The 18,963-nt window shown below is 55.6% G+C and overlaps 1 protein-coding gene across 4 annotated transcripts; it reads right to left on the bottom strand.

Moving 5' to 3' along the window:
* Nucleotides 1–900: 900 nt before the first annotated feature.
* On the bottom strand, nucleotides 901–15,562 carry HOMER3 (homer scaffold protein 3). 4 transcript variants are annotated; one of them, XM_036399636.2, is made up of 10 exons: nucleotides 15,340–15,562; nucleotides 9,749–9,887; nucleotides 7,151–7,307; nucleotides 6,555–6,686; nucleotides 5,801–5,908; nucleotides 5,273–5,394; nucleotides 4,565–4,721; nucleotides 3,103–3,213; nucleotides 2,539–2,619; nucleotides 901–2,020 (listed from the first exon to the last, which is right to left on the bottom strand). In XM_036399636.2, the coding sequence occupies exons 2-10, from the start codon at nucleotides 9,760–9,762 to the stop codon at nucleotides 1,832–1,834; spliced, it is 1,071 nt and encodes a 356-aa protein (XP_036255529.1). In that variant the 5' UTR covers nucleotides 9,763–9,887; nucleotides 15,340–15,562; the 3' UTR covers nucleotides 901–1,831. The 4 variants fall into 4 exon arrangements, with proteins under 4 accessions (XP_036255529.1, XP_036255528.1, XP_036255530.1 ...); XM_036399635.2 differs by lacking the exon at nucleotides 15,340–15,562 and adding an exon at nucleotides 15,037–15,243; XM_036399637.2 differs by lacking the exon at nucleotides 9,749–9,887.
* Nucleotides 15,563–18,963: the final 3,401 nt, after the last annotated feature.

Genomic DNA, 18,963 nt, shown 5'->3' on the forward strand with positions numbered 1-18,963 from the left:
CCAAGTTTCTGTGATACCTCCCAGATTCCTGGGGTAGCTCCTGAATTTCTGGGCACCGTCCCCAGCTCCTCCCCTGTCCTTGGCCCCAGCTGGGCCCGTCCCTGTCCCACACAGAGCAGGACATCCCTGGGGGCTTCTCAGTGTGGAAAGGACCAAAAAAGGAAACAAGAACCCCAAGAGCAGCTGAGATTTGCTCCATTTAATTTCAATTAACCTCAGAGGTGCCAACCCAGCAGCTTGGTGCCCTCAGGGATGTCCCTTGTCCCAAATTCCCCAGCCCAGCCCCAGTTTTCCAGCAGGCCTCAAATCCTCAGTGTTCAGCTCATCCAGGCTGTGGAACTGCAGCATTTTCCCTTGGGGAAATCCAGAATTTTCCTCCATCTCTGCTCCCCTGGGATGCTCCAGGGGCTGGGAGCGCCCAGGATGGAGGAAGAGGAGGAGGAGGCTCAGTGCTGGCCATGCCCAGCTGCTCCAGGCAGGGCCTGCAGAAGGCAAATGGCTCCTAAAAAACCACAGAAAACCAAAGGGCTCGGCCCCGTGCCCTTGGAAAATGTAAAAACCTGGGGGGCAGCTCTGGGGTGCGGCAAGGGGGTGGCACGGGCACAGCTGGCACCTCTGGGCACAGCTGGGCACAGCTGGCACCTCTGGGCTGTGCCACGGCCGGGGCAGGGCCAGGGAGCTGGGCTGGGGCTCCCTGGAGAGGTTTGGGGGTGCAGGAGCTCCCTGGAGAGGTTCAGGGGCTCCCTGGAAAAGGTTCAGGGGTTCAGGGGCTCCCTGAAGAGGATTTGAGGACTTTGGGTACTCCCTGGAGAGGATCTGGGGGTTCAGGAGCTCCCTGGAGAGGATCTGGGGGTTCAGGAGCTCCCTGAAGAGGATTTGGGGGTTCAGGTTCTCCCTGAAGAGGATCTGGGGGTTCAGGAGCTCCCTGGAGAGGATTTGGGGGTTCAGGAGCTCCCTGAAGAGGATCTGGGGGTTCAGGAGCTCCCTGGAGAGGTTCAGGGGTTCAGGAGCTCTGTGCCCTGCTCTGGGGCTCCCTGGGCAGCGAGGGCCCAGCCTGGTGCCCGCTCTGGCCAGGCAGCTGCTGGTGGGTGGCAAATCCTGCCCGGGCAGGGCTGAGGCTGCTGGGTGCCCACGGGAGCTCTCAGTGGTGTCTGCAGGATCTCTGGGTGCCCACAGGAGCTCTGGGTGCCCACAGGAGCTCTCTTGGTGCCCACAGGATTTCTCTTGGTGCCCACAGGAGCTCTTGGTGCCCACAGGAGCTCTCTTGGTGCCCACAGGAGCTCTCAGTGGTGCCCATAGGAGCTCTCAGTGGTGCCCATAGGAGCTCTCAGTGGTGCCCACAGGAGCTCTCAGTGGTGTCTGCAGGAGCTCTGGGTGCCCACAGGAGCTCTTGGTGCCCACAGGAGCTCTGGGTGCCCACGGGAGCTCTCAGTGGTGTCTGCAGGAGCTCTCTTGGTGCCCACAGGAGCTCTCTTGGTGCCCACAGGATCTCTCTGGGTGCCCACAGGAGCTCTGGGTGCCCACAGGAGCTCTCTTGGTGCCCACAGGAGCTCTTGGTGCCCACAGGAGCTCTCTTGGTGCCCACAGGAGCTCTCAGTGGTGCCCACAGGATCTCTTGGTGCCCACAGGAGCTCTCAGTGGTGCCCAAGGATCTCTTGGTGATGCCCACAGGAGCTCTGGGTGGTGCCCAGGATCTCTCAGTGGTGCCCAGAGGATCTCTCGGTGTCCAAGGATCTCTGGGCGGTGCCCAAGGATCTCTGGGTGCCCTCGGGGTGTCTGGGTGGTGCCCAGCCCCAGCTGAGCTGCCCCTCTCCAGGGCTCTCTGCTCTGCTCAGTTGCTCTCCACCAGCTTGGCCAGGCCCTGCCTGAGCTCGCTGAGCTCGAAGATCTTCACATCCATGATCTCGGCCACCTTGGTGACCTCGTGCTGCACCCGGTCCCTCTGTGCCAGGCTCTCTGCCAGGCTCTGCTCTGCCAGCTGCAGCCGCTGCTCCAGCTCCGCGTTCCGGGCCTCCAGCTCCTGCGGGGACGGACGGACGGACGGACGGACAGACAGACAGACAGAGAGACAGAGAGACAGACAGACAGACAGACAGAGAGACAGACAGACAGACAGGCTGCTCACAGCCCAGAGCGCCACCCCAGGGCTCCTTCCTGAGCCACCGGGGGTGCGGGGGGAGCTCCGTGCCCTGCCCTGCCCGCGGGGCGAGGCTGTGGGAGGGCAGCTGTGCCCGCAGGGATGGCCCAGCCCCGTGGGATCGGCCCTGGATCCTCCCCAGCCCCGTGGGATCGGCCCTGGATCCTCCCAGCCCCGTGGGATCGGCCCTGGAGCTGCTCTGGATCCTCCCCAGCCCCGTGGGATCGGCCCTGGAGTTGCTCTGGATCTTCCCCAGCCCCATGGGATCAGCCCTGGATCCTCCCCAGGTGTGGATCCCAGCCAGGATCCCAGCCTGGATCCTCCCAGCCCGGTGGGATTGGCTCCCCAGTCACAGCCTGGGCAAGGCAGGGGTGTCCCCAAGGTGCCACCTCCCCCTTTACCTGCAGCTTCTGCAGCGTCTCCTCGCGCTCGCCCTCGGCCTCCCAGCGGCCGCACCTCTGGCTCTTCAGCAGCTGGATCTCCTGGGGGAACGGGGCTTGTGATTGGCTTTGTGCAAATATTGAAGTGAATATTGTGTGTGTTAGTGTGAAAAATGGGGGTTTATCATTGGCTTTGTGCAAATATTGAAGTGAATATTGTGTGTGTTAGTGTGAAAAATGGGGGTTTGTGATCAGAGTTCTCTTCCAACCTGGTGATTCTGGGAATTCTGGGAATTCTGGGAATTCTGAGCTGCCAAGATCCTGAGCCTCTCCACCCCAGCACATCCCTGTCCCTTAGAGCTCTGATAGCTGGGGGCTCTGACAGGTTTTGGGGGGCTCTGACAGGTTTTGGGGGGTCAGGCAGGTTTTGGGGGCTCTGACAGATTTGAGGGGTTTGACTGGCCTGGGGGGTCACACAGGTTTTGGGGGGTCACACAGGTTTTGGGGGGTGTCACACAGGTTTTGGGGGGTGTCACACAGGTTTTGGGGGGTCACACAGGTTTTGGGGGGTTCTGCCAGCCTCACCTCATCCTTGGCCTTGAGCAGCAGCTCCAGCTCCTCCAGGCTCTGGCTCAGCTCCTCCTTGTTGTTGTCACTGGAGGAGTCCTGGGTGCCCTGAGCCTCCAGCTCTGCCACCTGCAAGGTGAAATCATTGCCTCAGGAATTTCCTGAACCCCTCAATAATTCCCTCAACAATTCCCTGCAAGGAGGAATCCTTCCCTCAGGAACTTCCTGACCCCTCAACAATTCCCTGCAAGGTGGAATCCTTCCCTCAGGAATTTCCTGACCCTCAGCACCACTGCCCTGCTCTGGCCTCCCTGCAAACCCACCTGGCTTTCGCCCGGCAGCTCCCGCCTGGGGCTGGGAGGGAAACAATTCCTTCTGCTCTGCCCGGACCACACCCATTTGGTGGCTCAAAAAACCATTTTGTGCTCAAAACAAACCCACTTTAGAGACCGTGCCTGTGCTTTCTGCAGGAATTGTGCGCTCCAGCAGGGCTGAACTGGCTCACACCCGGCCCCTGAGCCCCAGCCTGCGGATCCGGCTCCGTTTGGACGCCTCCAAAAGCTCTGGAGCTGCTGCAGAGCTGAGCTGGAAGGGTTTGCCCAGGAGAACTCCCCTGGAAAATGCAGCTCGGTGCCTTGGATTATTCATGAGGAGGATGAATTTTTAAAGTGATTCTGCTCTTGCTGGGCTGCTCTGAGCTCTGCTCTGAGCTCCAAGGAGCTCACCCAGACAGGAGCAGATCCTGCAGCTCCCTGGAGCCTCAGGGCCAGGGTGGGGCCAGAACCCACCAAAATTTAGGGATTTAGGGACAATGATGGGGGTGTTTCACTGAGCTATGGCTCCTTCTGTGATCCTGCCGAGGTCCAGGGAATCCTTAGGGAATCCTGAGGGAGGGATATTGGGAATAACAACAGGGAATCCTGAGGGAATTCTGAGGGGTGGATGTTGGGAATAACATCAGGGAATCCTGAGGGAATCCTGAGGGAAGGATATTGGGAATACCAAAGGGGAATCCTGAGGGAATCCTGAGGGAATCCTGAGGGAATCCTGAGGGAGGGATATTGGGAATACCAAAGGGGAATCCTGAGGTAATTCTGAGGGAGGGATGTTTGGAATAACAGTGGGGAATCCTGAGGGAGGGACGTTGGGGATCCCAAGGGAATTCTGAGAGAAACTTGAGGGAGGGATGTTGGGAATAACACCAGGGAATACTGAGGGAATCCTGAGGTAATCCTGATGGAATCCTGAGGGAGGGATATTGGGAATAACAAAGGGGAATCCTGAGGGAGTCCTGAGGGAGGGATGTTGGTGATCCTGAGGGATGGGCGTTGGGAACCCTGAGAGCGGGATGTTGGGAATCGGCCCAGGGAATCCCTGAGGGATGGATGTTGGCACTCCTGAGGGATGGATGGAGGGTGTTGTCCCTCGGCCGTGCCAACGCCAGCCCCCGTGGCCGCGTCCCCCTGCCCTCCTGGCTCACCCGCTGGCGCAGCGCCTCCGTCTCCTCCTGGTACGCCGCCAGCTCCTTCTTCCACTGCTCCACGCTGGCGTTGGCCTCGTGCAGCGCCGCCACCAGCTTGGAGTTGTTGTCCTGCAGGCTGAAGAACTCGGCCTCCCACTGCACCTCGCTCACCGAGCTGGGACAGGGGGAAATTCTGGGATTGATTCTGGGATTGATTCTGAGATTGACTCTGGGATTCTGGGATTGATTCTGGGATTGATTCTGTAAATCTGGGATTGATTCTGGGATTCTGTGATTGATTCTGGGATTGATTCTGGGATTCTGTGAATGATTCTGTAAATCTGTGATTGATTCTGGGATCAATTCTGGGATTGATTCTGAGATTCTGTGATTGATTCTGAGATTGATTCTGAGATTGATTCTGGGATTCTGTGATTCTGTGATGATTCTGTGAATCTGTGATTCTGTAACGATTCTGCGATTCTGTAATTGATTCTGTGACTCTGTGATTCTGGGATTCTGTGATTGATTCTGTCAATCTGTGGTTCTGTGACTGATTCTGTAATTCTGTGAGTCTGTGATTGATTCTGTGATTGATTCCCTGAATCCAGCCGAGGCTTTGAGCAGCAGGCAGAGAATGAAAAGTGCAGAACGGGTCAGAACAGTTTGGGATGACAAAACCAAGCACCCAACCCTGACAGAGGGGGAATTTGAGAGCAGCCTCACCCCTCGGAGAGCATCTTCTTCAGCCTCTCCTTCTCGGTGCTGATCTCCACATCTGCGCTCTGGCTGCGGAACAGTTTGTCCTCCCCAGGTCCATTGGAGCTGATGATGGGGCTGGGCAGCACCTGGGAGGAAGGACAGGGACAGGTGATGATGATGATGGGGCTGGGAGGAAGGACAGGGACAGGTGATGATGATGATGATGATGGGGCTGGGAGGAAGGACAGGGACAGGTGATGATGATGATGGGGCTGGGAGGAAGGACAGGGACAGGTGATGGGGCTGGGGATGGGAGGAAGGACAGGGACAGGTGATGATGATGATGATGGGGCTGGGAGGAAGGACAGGGACAGGTGGGCACCTCCAGCAGGGTCCCCTCCCTCTGGGCTGGCCCTGGGGCCACCAGCCCGGCCTGGCTGTGCAGGGTCAGACCTGGAGGGGTCCATGCAGGGGACAGAGGGACAGCAGGGCAGCAGCACAGGGAGCATTTTTCCCTTTTTCTCCCCTTTTCTCCCCATTCCCCGGCCTCACCTGGTGGGAAGGGATGCTCAGGGCAGGGTTGGTGAGCTCAGTTTTATCCTGGCATTTCTCCCTGGCCACACGAGCTGCCTCCTTCACTTCCTGGAACTTCTCTGCAAACTGGAGGGGAAGGGAAGAGTCACCCTGGGGCTGGGGGCCAGCAGAGCAATGTAATAGAAATTATATTTATATTATATAAATATTATATAAATATATAATATACAATATATTATATAAACATATAATGATGCTCTGCCTGCAGCCTCCTTTAAAACACTTCTGAACTTCTCTCCAACACCAAAATTCAGGGATTTGAATCTGAGTTTGGCACTCAGGCCCGTGGGTTCAGCACAGAAGCAGCCCCAGCTCCATTCGTGGCACCCAAACCCCTCTGCACACACAACTTCACTTTAGAGCTGGTTTTGGAACCTTGGCACCTTGAATCCCATTCCAGCCTGGTGAGAACAGCACCTCAGGAGGAGCCTGAGGATCCTCTGGAGGGGTTTCTGCAGGGGGTCCCTGAGCTCACCTGGCTCAGGCTCCCCAGGCTCCCCAGGTTCCCTGGGCTCCCAGCTCACCTGGGACAGGTTCCCCAGGTCTCCCCAGTTCCCCAGGTCCCTGAGCTCACCTGGGACAGGTTCCCCAGGTTCCCCAGGCTCCCCAGGCTCCCAGCTCACCTGGCTCAGGCTCCCCAGGCTCCCCAGGTCCCTGAGCTCACCTGGCTCAGGCTCCCCAGGCTCCCCAGGCTCCCCAGGTCCCAGCTCACCTGGCTCAGGTGCTGCTCAGAGGCGAAGCCCAGCCCATACACCGTGTTGGCCCTGCTGTCTGCCCACTGCCCGAACTTCTGCGAGGTCTTGGTGAACGTCATGTTGGGGGTGATGGTGCTGTTGATGATGGCCTGGGCAGGGGACAATGGGGAAGGAGGGAATCCATCAGGGAATCATCGATCAGGGAATCATCGATCAGGGAATCATTGATCAGGGAATTAGGGAATTAGTTGGGGAATCAATCAGGGAATCAGCCAGGGAATTGATCAGGGAATCGGTCAGGGAGTCAGGGAATCAGTCAGGGGATCAATCAGGGAACTGATCAGGGAATCAAACAGGGAATCGGGGAACCAATCAGAGAATCATCTGCCTTTGTGGGGGGAACAGCTGCTTTTTTAGGGCCACAGCTGCTTTTTAGGGGCACAGCTGTTATTTTAGGCACACAGCTGTTATTCTGGGGGCACAGCTGTCATTCTGGGGGCACAGCTGTTATTTTAGGCACACAGCTGTTATTTTGGGGGCACAGCTGTTATTTTAGGCACACAGCTGTCATTCTGGGGGCACAGCTGCCGGGTGGTGCCGGGGCAGTGCCCACCTTGGTGCCCCCCACGCTGATGATCCTGTAGACGCTGCGCGTGGCATCGTAGAAGTAGGAGACGGTCAGGGCGTGTTTGCTGGCTGGGATCCAGTTCCGCTTGGTGGCAGGGTCGATCTGGAACACGTGGGCCCTGGTGCTGAAGATGGGCTGCTCCCTGCAGGGATGGAGAACAGTTAATCACAGCTTTATAGGGGCAGGATTCCAGCTGGGGGCCAGAGCCAATTCACATTGGAATCATGATTTTATAGGGTTAGAATTTCAGATCAGAACCAATCCACATTGAAGTTAGATACACCAGCAGGAGAACAGGGCTTTGAATCATGATTTTATAGGGTTAAAATTTCAGCTGAGGGTCAGAACCAATTCCCATTGAAGCTAGATACACCAATGATAGGTTAGTGATTATTAGATGCTTAAATCTGTTGTAGAAATAACAATCTAAAGCTAATTGTTCTATTATGAGCTCATTTGTAGAAGGAAGTGGAGCAAGTGAAGCATTAAAGGAATTATTGGAACCAGCAGAACAGTGCCCAGCACCTGGGCACAAAGCAGGGGGGCTTGGATGGTGCCAGAGGTCACAGAGACCTGAGGAAGACTTTCCTGACTTCATCCCTGACCCAGTTTGAGACCACTGACCCAATTAGACAGAAGAACTGCACACGTGTGAAGGACTAATAACCTAATTTTAACACAGAGCAGGGATGGGAGGGGCTGGCCTTATGCAAATGTTATTATTTTGGGAAATAAATAGAAGGCAAAGAGCCTTGTGCAGTGCAGTCACACATTTCAGAATTGTCTGTGATTTTTGGTCCCAGTGTGGGGGCAGCTGAGGGAAGGGGGAAGAGCAGCAATTTCCAGCCACGCTCCCTCCCCTCTGTCCTGGTCACCCCTGCTGCTGCTGCCAGGTGCCCGCCAGCCCCTCCAGGGACAGAGATCATTGTGTAATAATCACAGATCCTCTGAACCATGCTTCTCCCAGGAAAATCCTGGGAAACTCAGAGGAAAGAATTCCTACAATTATTATCTCTCTTTCTGTAGCCATTTATCGAAACAGGACAACCCCCGTGGCAGGGAGGAATGATGAGGACACTCCATCTTATCAGAGGGCTAATTAATTATTTATTATCCTATATTATTCTATGCTGTATTACACTATATTCCACACATCTGAACTGAATCTGCCAAGCACCCAACCCTGCTCACCCTGCCCAGAATCTGTGCCTGTCCTGACAGTCCTGACACACACACAGGCCAAGGAAGCAAACCCCCTCACTGTGGGTGAACAATCCCCACATTGCATTCTGCTGTGGCACACACACAGGCACAGAAAATGAGATGAGAATTGTGTTTTTCCTTTCTTTGAGGTTCAGAGAATGTGAAACCCAGAAATATTCTTGGGAGGAATTGTGCCTTGCTTTTCTCTGTGCAGAGCAATGTGGCTAAAACTGTTGTTTACAGACATGATTCTCCAGAGTGCTACTCCTGGATGGATGGATGGATTGGTCATGGATGGACAGACAGACAGACAGACACAGGAATTGAGCACACAAAGCTCCCTACCCCCAGCACAGCTCTTCCTGCCCTGACTCACACCAGGGAAGCACATCCTGCACGTCCCAGGATCAAAGCAGGTCCCCCAGTGATGGAAGGAAACTCTGCACCCCCAGACGTGCAGCTGCTCAGGGAGCCCCCAGCCCAGCGGGGTTTGGGGCTGGAATGTTCAGAGCTGCTGCCCCCAGAGTCAGGGATTTGGGTCAGGAATACCCCAGGGTGCTGCCCCAGGGTCAGGGATCTGGGACTGGATTGTCCCAACTGAGCAGGGCTGCTGCCCCCAGGGTGTTCCAGGGGAGGGAAGGAAGGAAGGAAGGTTGGTTTCAGGAATGTTTTCCATGATAAAACAGCCCAGCTGCTCCAGGGCTCCTCTGGCTCTGACTGCACCCAGGGCCGTGCTCAGAACCCAAACCCAGGGGAGTTTGATGGGATTTGCCCCGCTGGCAGCTGCCAGGCCCAGTCACAGGCCCAGTCGCAGGCCCAGGCCCAGTCACAGGCCCAGTCACAGGCCCAGGCCCAGTCACGGGCACAGGCCCAGTCACAGGCCCAGGCCCAGTCACAGGCCCAGTCATGGGCACAGGCCCAGGCCCAGTCGCAGGCCCAGGCCCAGTCGCAGGCCCAGACCCAGGCCCAGTCATGGGCACAGGCCCAGGCCCAGTTGCAGGCCCAGGCCCAGGCCCAGGCCGATTCCTGCTGTGTGCAGCTGCCCAGCCCCAGCCCCTGCTGCTCCCTCCCCGCTCCGGGGGCAGCCTGAGCCGCCTGTCCCATCAATCCCAGCACCCCTGCAGCTCTCCAGGGCCAGCCCCAGAGCTCAGCAGGGAATATTTGATTTCCTTCCCCCTCCCAGCCCTGGCTCAGATTTCTCCCGCCAGCACAACCCCCCTCCCTCTCTGCCTGCATTTCTGGAGTGAGATTCCAATTTCCCAGGCTCTGTTTTCACGTGGATCACGACCTATCTTTGGCACAGGGGAAAAAACTGATATTTCTGCTCCTGAACCGCCAAATCCTGGGCTGGTTTTGGCCAGGACCGAGGCAGGACTTTACCGAGTTGTTGACATTTGTTAGTAGGGGCAGGAGGCTCGTGCAGTTAGTGGGGTGTCCCCTCCTCCAGCAGCTCCTCCTCAGGGCTCTCTCAGCTGCTCTGAGGCTCCTTCCCAGCGCTGCCTCCACAGGGATTCATTCCCTGGCAAGGGAAAAACCCAACAATTATTTGTGATTTGTTATTCCCCACACAACCAGGCACCTCCAGGGGCTCTGTGTGCCCCCAGCATTCACAGAGCTGCTCGTTTGCAGTGACTCCTCATCACTGAACAAGGTTAATTTCCCTGCTGTGGGAGACATTTGGGTGAGCTGAGCAAATGGAGCAAAACCCCCTGGCAGCAGGGAGGGGGCCACAGGAGCCTGGGAGGCTCCAGGGCTTCCAGCCAAGCCCACGTGGTGCTGCTGCCTGATGGAAAACCCTCCTGAGAGATCATTCCTCGGGCACAGCAGCTGTTCCTGGGCTCCTGTCCGTCCAGGATCCTGTCCCTGTGTCCCTGTCCATCCATAGGGCAGTATCCAGATACTGTCCCTGTGTCCCTGTCCATCCAGGATCCTGTCCCCGTGTCCCTGTCCATCCATAGGGCAGTATCCAGATACTGTCCCTGTGTCCCTGTCCATCCAGGATCCTGTCCCTGTGTCCCTGTCCATCCATAGGGCAGTATCCAGATACTGTCCCTGTGTCCCTGTCCATCCTGGAGTCCTGTCCCTGTGTCCCTGTCCATCCTGTACCCATGTCCCTGTGTCCCTGTCCCTCCAGATCCTGTCCCTGTGTCCCTGTCCATCCTGGAGTCCTGTCCCTGTGTCCCTGTCCCTCCCTGTCCTCTCCAGCCCTCCTGGAGCCCTTTCCAGGCTCTGGGAACAGCTCCAGGGTTTCTCTGGAGCTTCCCCAGCCTTGGGCACCTCCAGGGGTGCAGGGGCAGCCTCAGCTGCTCTGGGAATTCCATCCCAGCCCCTTCCCATCATCTCCAGCCTGAACCAGCTCTGTGTGGGCCAGCAGAAGGCGCAGGTGAGGACAGAGGGACGGGACAGAGGGACGGGACAGAGGGACGGGACAGAGGGACACCCAGGGGTGACAGCCGGAGCTGAGCTGCCCCAGGAGCTGCTCCCCAGACACCACCAAGCGTTCCAAAGCAGCTCTGGGGCTCCCACTCCTGTTCCCCTCCCTGAAATGCTGAGTCCCTGCAGCGAAGGGTGAACAAATAAAGGTGTAAAAAGTGAACAAATAAAGATGAAAATAATGAATAAATAAAGGTGTAAAAAGTGAATAAATAAAGGTGCAAATAGTGAACAAATAAAGGTGTAAATAGTGAATAAATAAAGGTGTAAATAAAACCACTCGCACCCGGGGCTGGCCTTGGCAGATAATTGAGGAGGAGCAAAGCAAAGGCCTGGAAGGACAAAGATCTGGTGGCACTGGAAGGGATCCAGGGCCCTCCCCAGCTCAGGGGGAAGGGCAGAATTCAACAGCCCTGGGAGCTCCAAAATGACCGGGGGATATTCACTGAATGAGGGGATAGGGAAGGGGTTAAATGCTGCATTTTTAACAGCAGTTCCAGTTCTGAGCTGGAATGTTTAGCCTTGTATTTTATTTTAGGGGTAAGGAAGTGGGGAGCTGTGAGTTGCTGCAACTTCTTTTAGTGGGTATCCACTGAAAGAGCATCTCCAGTTAGTGAATATCCTTTAAAAGCAGCCCTGAATTTAGTGAATATCCTTTAAAAGCACCCCTTAATTCAGTGAATATAATTTAAAAGCACCCCTTCTTTTGGTGGATGTCTGGGGAGGATCCAGGGATCCAGGGAAGGTCCCAAGGAATGTTTGTTATCTGTCATTTCTTATTTGTGATTTCTTATTTGTTATCTATGATCTGTTATCTGTGATCCATGATCTGTTATCTGTGCTCCGTGCCCCCAGCTGTGGGTCTGGGCAAGCAGCAGTGCCCCGCAGGGCAGGGTGAGGAGAGCTGGGGACACGGTGACACAGGCCCGGGGCACAGCAGCCCCGTGCCAGGAGGGACAGATGGCACCAATGGCACCGAGCAGGGCCAGCACTGGCACCAGGCTGGGCACAGGAGGTGCCAGGGGCTGGCAGGGACAGGAGCCAGCCCTGCCACAGTGTCACACGGGCTGTCCTGTCCTGTCACACGGGCTGTGCTGTCACAGTGTCACACGGGCTGTCCTGTCCTGTCACACAGGCTGTGCTGTCCCAGTGTCACACGGGCTGTCCTGTCCTGTCCCAGTGTCACACAGGCTGTGCTGTCACAGTGTCACACAGGCTGTGCTGTCCTGCCATGGATGTCACACGGGCTGTGCTGTCACAGTGTCACACAGGCTGTCCTGTCCTGTCCCAGTGTCACACGGGCTGTGCTGTCCTGTCCCAGTGTCACACAGGCTGTCCTGTCCTGTCCCAGTGTCACACGGGCTGTGCTGTCCTGTCCCAGTGTCACACAGGCTGTCCTGTCACACAGGCTGTGCTGTCCTGTCACACAGGCTGTCCTGTCCCAGTGTCACACGGGCTGTCCTCGCTGTCCTCGAGTGTCCTGGCCTGGGCTCTGCCCTCCCACCCTCAGGGGCCTCTCCCTGAGCGGGGTCTGCAGGACAGGGATGGGTGAGAATAGGACAGAAATGAGTGAGGGGGACAGGGATGAGAACAGGACAGGAATAAATGAGTGTGAGCAGGATTAAAATGAGTGTGAGCGGGATTAAAATGAGTGAGTGTGAGCAGGACAGGGATGAGCCCAGCCCTGGCCGCTGGCCATGCTGAGTCAGCTGAGCCCAGCCTGGGGCTGAGCCAGGCTCTGCCTCCCCTCCCCGAGGGAGAACCCCCAGGAATCCCCGAGGAGGGAAAGAAACCCCAGGAATCCCTGAGGGAGAAATCCCAGGAATCCCTGAGGGAAAGAAACCCCCCAGCAATCCCAGAGGAGGGAAAGAACCCCCAGGAATCCCAGAGGAGGGAAAGAACCCCCAGGAACCCCTGATGGAAAGAACCCCCAGGAACCCCTGATGGAAAGAACCCCCAGCAATGCCCAGGCCAGGCTGGGGCAGAGCCCAGGGCAGCCCAGGCTGAGCCCAGCAGCCGAAGGCAGAACTGGGGCACAGAGAGGGGCTGGGAGCCCAACCCTGCTCCTGCTCCTCCTGCTCCTCCTCCAGGGCTGTCTGCTGCTCTCCTTTTATCTCCCCTCAGCAGCCCCAGGAGCTCCAGGCTGCTTGTCTGTCTGTCTGTGTGTCTGCCTGTCTGCCTGTCTGTCTGCCTGTCTGCCTGTCTGCCTGCCTGGCTGTCAGTACTGCTGATAAACTCAGCCCCAGCTCCTTCCCTCTGCCCCTGCAGAGCCTCTGGGGGTGCAGGAGAATCCCCAGCCCTGGTCCCTGTCCTGGGCAGGGCCTGGAGCCGGGCTTGGCTGATCCCTCTCCATCCAGGATATTCCACATCCCAGGGTATTCCACAATTCAGGATATTCCACAATTCTACCCAGGATATTCCACATCCCAGGGTATTCCACAATTCAGGATATTCCACATTTCAATCCAGGATATTCCACAATTCTACCCAGGATATTCCACAATTCAGGGTATTCCACAATTCAGGATATTCCACAATTCTACCCAGGATATTCCAAAATTCAATTCAGGATTTTCCACAACCCAGGATATTCCACAATCCAGGATATTCCACAATTCAATCCGGGATTTCCCACAATCCAGGATATTCCACAGTTCCTCCCCAGGACGCTGAACTGCAGAATTGCTTTGGGGACAAAGTCTGGATTCCAAAAACGGATTTAGGGGTTTGGGAATAAAGTTTGGGAAGATGGATCTGGGGCTTTGGGGACAAGGTTTGGGTTCCAAAGCAGGATTTGGGGTTTTGGGTGCAAGGTTTGGGTTCCAAAGCAGGATTTGGGGCTTTGGGGACAAGGTTTGGGCTCCCAATCAGGATTTGGGGCTTTGGGGACAAGGTTTGGGCTCCCAATCAGGATTTGGGGCTTTGGGGACAAGGTTTGGGCTCCCAATCGGGGCTTTCCCCTCCCCGGGAGGGTTCCCCGGCTGCGACCTTGGGGAGGAGCAGCTCCAGGAATAGGATCCGGCTCTGCCCCGTTCCCAGGAGATTCCTGGGGCAGCTGCTCCAGATCAGGGACAGCCCCCAGCAAGGTCACACACACTCCCAGGGCCCTTAAACCCCAATAAATGGATTTCTCTGGAATTATGGAGCCTCCTGGGTGCCCCTTTCCTCCTCCTGCTCTGGGACACAAACGCCGCTACCACGGAATTAAAATTTTAAAAAAATTTAAAATTTAATTTAGCAATTAAAATTTAAAAATCAAAGCCAGGCTGGAGCTCAGGAATTTTTCAGAGATCACAGGAAAAAAAAAAACAAAAAACACCCAGCAACGAGAAAATGAGAATTAGAGAAATGGGAAAATGAGAATTACAGAAATGGAGATTTAATATATTGATCTATTGCTTTTAAAATAATTTAACTAAAATCAGCTCCCTGAAGGTGATTTTTTAAATCTTTTTTGTAGCCAGAGTTATGGAAATTCTGCTGGAATTTCAGAGTTATGGAAATCGTGCTGGAATTTCAGAATCATGGAAATTAAAAAAAAAAAGGAAAGGGGAAAATTTTTAAAAAGGAAAATAGAAAATAAAAAAAAAAAAAAAGGATTTTTTTTTTAAAGGGAAAACAGAAAAATTTTTTAAAAGGAGAATGGTAAATTTTAAAAAAAGGAAAAGGAGCCCCAGGAATGTGATTTGTTCCAAAGCCCACGCTGGCAGGGAATGATCTGCACAAGAAACTCCAACAACGCCGGGTCCTAAAAGTGGCTGAGGCTCAGAACTGGGACAGGAATCAAAGCCCAGCCTGAGCTCCTGTCCCACACCAAAATCCACCGAAATCCACCCAAAATCCACCGAAATCCTCCAAAATCCACTGAAATCCACACAGCGCCACATCCCCGCAGCAGAATCCCAAAATCCCAAACCCCAAATCCCGAAATCCCAAACTCTAAAATCCCAACACCAAAATCCCAAACCCCAAATCCCGAAATCCCCAAATCCTGAAATCCCCAAATCCCAAACTCTAAAATCCCAACACCAAAATTCCAAACCCCAAAATCCCAAACCCCCAATCCCCAAAATCCCAACACGAGAACCCCAAACCCCAAACCCGAGGATTCCAAGCCCAAAGCCCAACTGAGCCCCGGGCAGTTTCCAGCAGCTCCCACCCGCTCAGCACTGCCGGGTTCCATTTCCCTGCATCCCGAGCCGCAGCAAACCCAACACAAAATCCCCGATTTTTACCCCAATTTTTAACTCCCGGAAAGTTTTCGGGCACAGCCGCGCTCCAGCCCTCCCGGCTCGGCTCCCACAGATCCCGGAGCTCTCCCTTCCACGGGAATTGATTTCAAGAACTTGCAGCAACTCGCCCTTCCCCGCTTCCCTGCCCCGAAAATAAAAGGGAGGCGAAACTTTCCAGCCGGAGCGCGGAGAAAAAGCAGCGATTTAACCCTTGAGGTGCCGTCCCCGCTGCCTCGGGAGGGACGAATAACGAAACGACAAAAGGAACAACGAGAGCAGGGCAGGAACGGCGGCCGCGGCTCTCACCCCATCCCCGCCGGCGCCGCTCCTCTCCCAGCGCCGCCGCCTCCTCTGCCTCCTCTGCCTCCTCCTTCTCCCCTTCCTCTTTCTTTCTGTCTTTCTCCGGATCCGGATGCTCTTTAAATTTCCTCCGGAATTTCACTTTGAAGCGTTGCAGCTGCTGCAGCTGCTGCTGCTGCTCCGCGGCACCGGCACCGGGATCGGCACCGGGAGTGGCACCGACACCGGGATCGGCACCGGGAGCGGCTCCGGCTCCGGGATCGGCACCGACACCGGGATCAGCACCGGGAGCGGCTCCGGGAGTGGCCCCGGGAGCGGCCCCGGCCCCGGCGCTTCTCCGCCCGCTGCTGCCCGGCTGCCCCGCTCGGTTCCGGCCCGGCAGGGAGCGCCTGGATGGAGCCGGTGCCGCTCCGAGCCTTTCCTGCCCCCGCTCCGAGCCTTGCCCCCGAGCCCGGCCGGCCCGAGCTCTTCGCTGCCCTCTCCCGGTCCGCTCCTGCCCGCTCCCTGCCGCTCCCGGTCCGCTCCTGCCCGCTCCCGGTCCGCTCCTGCCCGCTCTCTGCCGCTCTCTGCCCGCTCCCTGTCCCTCCTGCCCGCTCCCTGTCCCTCCTGCCCGCTCTCTGCCCGCTCCCGCCTGGTCCCTGTCCCTCCTGTCCGGTACCTACCCGGTCCCTTCCGCTCCCTGCCCGGTCCCTGCCGCTCCTTGCCCGGCGCCTGCCGGTCCTGCCCGCTCTTGCCCGCTCCCTATCCGGTCCCTGTCCCTCCTGCCCGGTCCCTGCCGCTCCTGCCCGCTCCCTACCCGGTCCCTGCCCGCTCCTCCCCGCTCCTTGCCCGCTCCCTACCCGGTCCCTGCCCGCTCCCGCCGCCCCATCCCGCTCACGTTTGGCCGCTTTTCTTATCCCGACTTTATTCGCGGCGGCGGCAGCACCGCCTGCCGGGACAGCGGCTCGGGGCCCTGGGAGTGTCTGCAGCACAAAACCCTGGAATCCTTGGGGTTCTCTGTGCCCCAAACCGCCCTCAGCCCTGGAATCCAGATTCCACCCCGGCAGCACCAACACGGGTGTGAGAACCTGAGTGAGATAACCCGGGTGAGATAACCCAGTGTGATAACACAAGTGATGATAACATGGGTGTGATAACCCGGGTGTGATAACACAAGTGATGATAACCCAGTGTGATATCCTGAGTGTGATAACCCGGGTGTGATAACCCAGACTGATAACCTGTGATAACCCGGGTGTGATATCCTGAGTGTGATAACACAAATGATGATAACCTGGGTGTGATAACTCAGGTGTGGTAACACAAGTGATGATAACCCAGACTGATAACCTGGGTGTGATAACCCAGAGTGATAACCTGTGACAACCCAGGTGTGATAACCCAGGTGTGATAACCCAGTGTGATAACCTGAGTGAGATAACCCGGGTGTGATAACCCGGGTGTGATAACACAAGTGATGATAACCCAGGTGTGATAACCCAGACTGATAACCTGTGATAACCCGGGTGTGATATCCTGAGTGTGATAACCCAGTGTGATAACCCAGGTGTGGTAACACAAGTGATGATAACCCAGTGTGATAACCCAGTGTGATAACCTGGATGTGATAACCCAGACTGATAACCCAGGTGTGATAACACAAGTGATGATAACCCAGTGTGAATCCCCCACTGCTCCCACTCAGTCTTTCCTCTCCTTCCCATCCTACGCTGTTTCCCTGTCCCTTCCCTGTCCCTTCCCTGTCCCCATCCCTGTCCCCATCCCTGTCCCCTGTCCCTTCCCTGTCCCCATCCCTGTCCCCACCCCTGTCCCCACCCCTGTCCCCTGTCCCCATCCCTGTCCCTTCCCTGTCCCCTGTCCCCATCCCTGTCCCCTCCCATTCTGTGTTTCTTTAAAACCGAACAGAAATTCCCCATTTGATGCTGCATTTCCTCTCACTCTCTGTCACTTTGTCCGAGTTAAACACTGCCAATATTGAGTAGAAGCAGTATTCGGTATTATTTTAGTATTTCGTGTTATTTCAGTATTTAAATTTAAAAGTGGGAGTGTTTCAATGCAAACCGCTGAAATTTAACCTCCCGCAGGGATCCCCCATCTCCCCCTGGAGCACAGAACTCCAATAAACCCCAAGATCTGCTCCTTTCAACCCCAAAATTCCTTTTTTTCCCCCACAGCTGCTCAGAATTCCCCTCCAGAACGGCCCCTGAGCCACTTTTCTGTTCCCGAGGACAGAAATTCATCCTTCAGCACTAAAAATACCCAAATTCACCGTTCCTTTTCTGTTCAAAGCAGCTCATTAAAGCCTCCCCGTGCCCCTGAGGCCGCTGCCGCCCTGCTGTGGCTCAGGGTTACCAAACCTTTAATTCCGCATTTTTAAAGGAGTTATTGATCAACCCAGTTAACAGAAAATATTGCTGTGTCTGTTCATGTTGAACACACGAATGTGTCCACACCCAATTGATGCTGATGGCGCTGCTAACGAGGGTATTTATATTTTTGATCAGTAATTACTCCCAAACCAGCAGTTTTACATGAAATAGTTGCAATTTCAGGGCCAATATTTGCAATTTCGGAGCCAATATTTGCAATTTCAGAGCCAACATTCGGAATTTCAGAGCCAACATTTGCAATTTCGGAGCCAATATTTGGAATTTCAGAGCCCAAATTTGGATTTTCAGAGCCCATATCTGGAATTTCAGAGCCAACATTCGGAATTTCCGAGCCAAAATTTGGAATTTCAGAGCCAAAATTTGGAATTCCAGAGCTCAAATTTGGAATTCCAGAGCTCAAATTTGGAGTTCCACAGCTCAAATTTGGAATTTCAGAGCCCACATTTAGCATTTCAGGGCCAATATTTGGCATTTCAGGGCCCACATTTGGATTTTCAGGGCCAATATTTGGAATTTCAGAGCCCACATTTGGCATTTCAGAGCCCACATTTGGCATTTCAGAGCCCACATTTGGCATTTCGGGGCCAATATCTGGAATTTCAGAGCCCACATTTGGGATTTCAGAGCCCACATTTGGGATTTCAGAGCCCACATTTGGGATTTCGGGGCCCACATTTGGGATTTCAGAGCCCACATTTGGATTTTCAGAGCCCACATTTGGGATTTCAGAGCCCACATTTGCATTTTCAGAGCCCACATTTGGGATTTCGGGGCCCACATTTGGGATTTGTGCAGCCTCGCCTGCAGCAGCTCCTCCCCCAGCCCAGCCCAGGCACTCAGCCCGGTTTAATTGGGGCAGGTCATTAATGAGAGCTCTGAGAGGGGGGGCAGGAGGGTCTGCCCTACTTGGGGGGGACAGAGGGGACAGGAGAGGGACAGACAGAGGGGACAGGGACAGAGGGACAGACAGAGGGACAGACAGAGGGACAGGGACACCAGACAGGGACATGGCTGGAGCCACCTGGGATGGCAGAAAGTGCCCCCAAAGTGTCCCCAGAGTGTCCCCAAAGTGTCCCCAAAGTGCCCCCAAAGTGCCCCCAAAGTGTCCCCAGAGTGTCCCCAGTGTCCCCAGAGTGTCCCCAGAGTGTCCCCAGAGTGTCCCCAGAGTGTCCCCAGAGTGTCCCCAAAGTGTCCCCAAAGTGTCCCCAGAGTGTCCCCAGGCTCTCCCCATGATGTCCCC

The sequence above is a fragment of the Molothrus ater genome, chromosome 26 (genome assembly GCF_012460135.2).
Source record: "Molothrus ater isolate BHLD 08-10-18 breed brown headed cowbird chromosome 26, BPBGC_Mater_1.1, whole genome shotgun sequence".
NCBI classification, from domain to species: domain Eukaryota; kingdom Metazoa; phylum Chordata; class Aves; order Passeriformes; family Icteridae; genus Molothrus; species Molothrus ater.

What these genes read in the sequence shown, in the direction of transcription:
- HOMER3 (XM_036399636.2), bottom strand. An exon ending in CTGAGCAGCACCTGAGCCAG is followed by an intron (nt 5,909 to 6,554) that starts GTGAGCTGGGAC and finishes CTTCCCCTCCAG; the next exon opens with TTTGCAGAGAAGTTCCAGGA. An exon ending in CGGAGGCGCTGCGCCAGCGG is followed by an intron (nt 3,214 to 4,564) that starts GTGAGCCAGGAG and finishes TTCACCTTGCAG; the next exon opens with GTGGCAGAGCTGGAGGCTCA.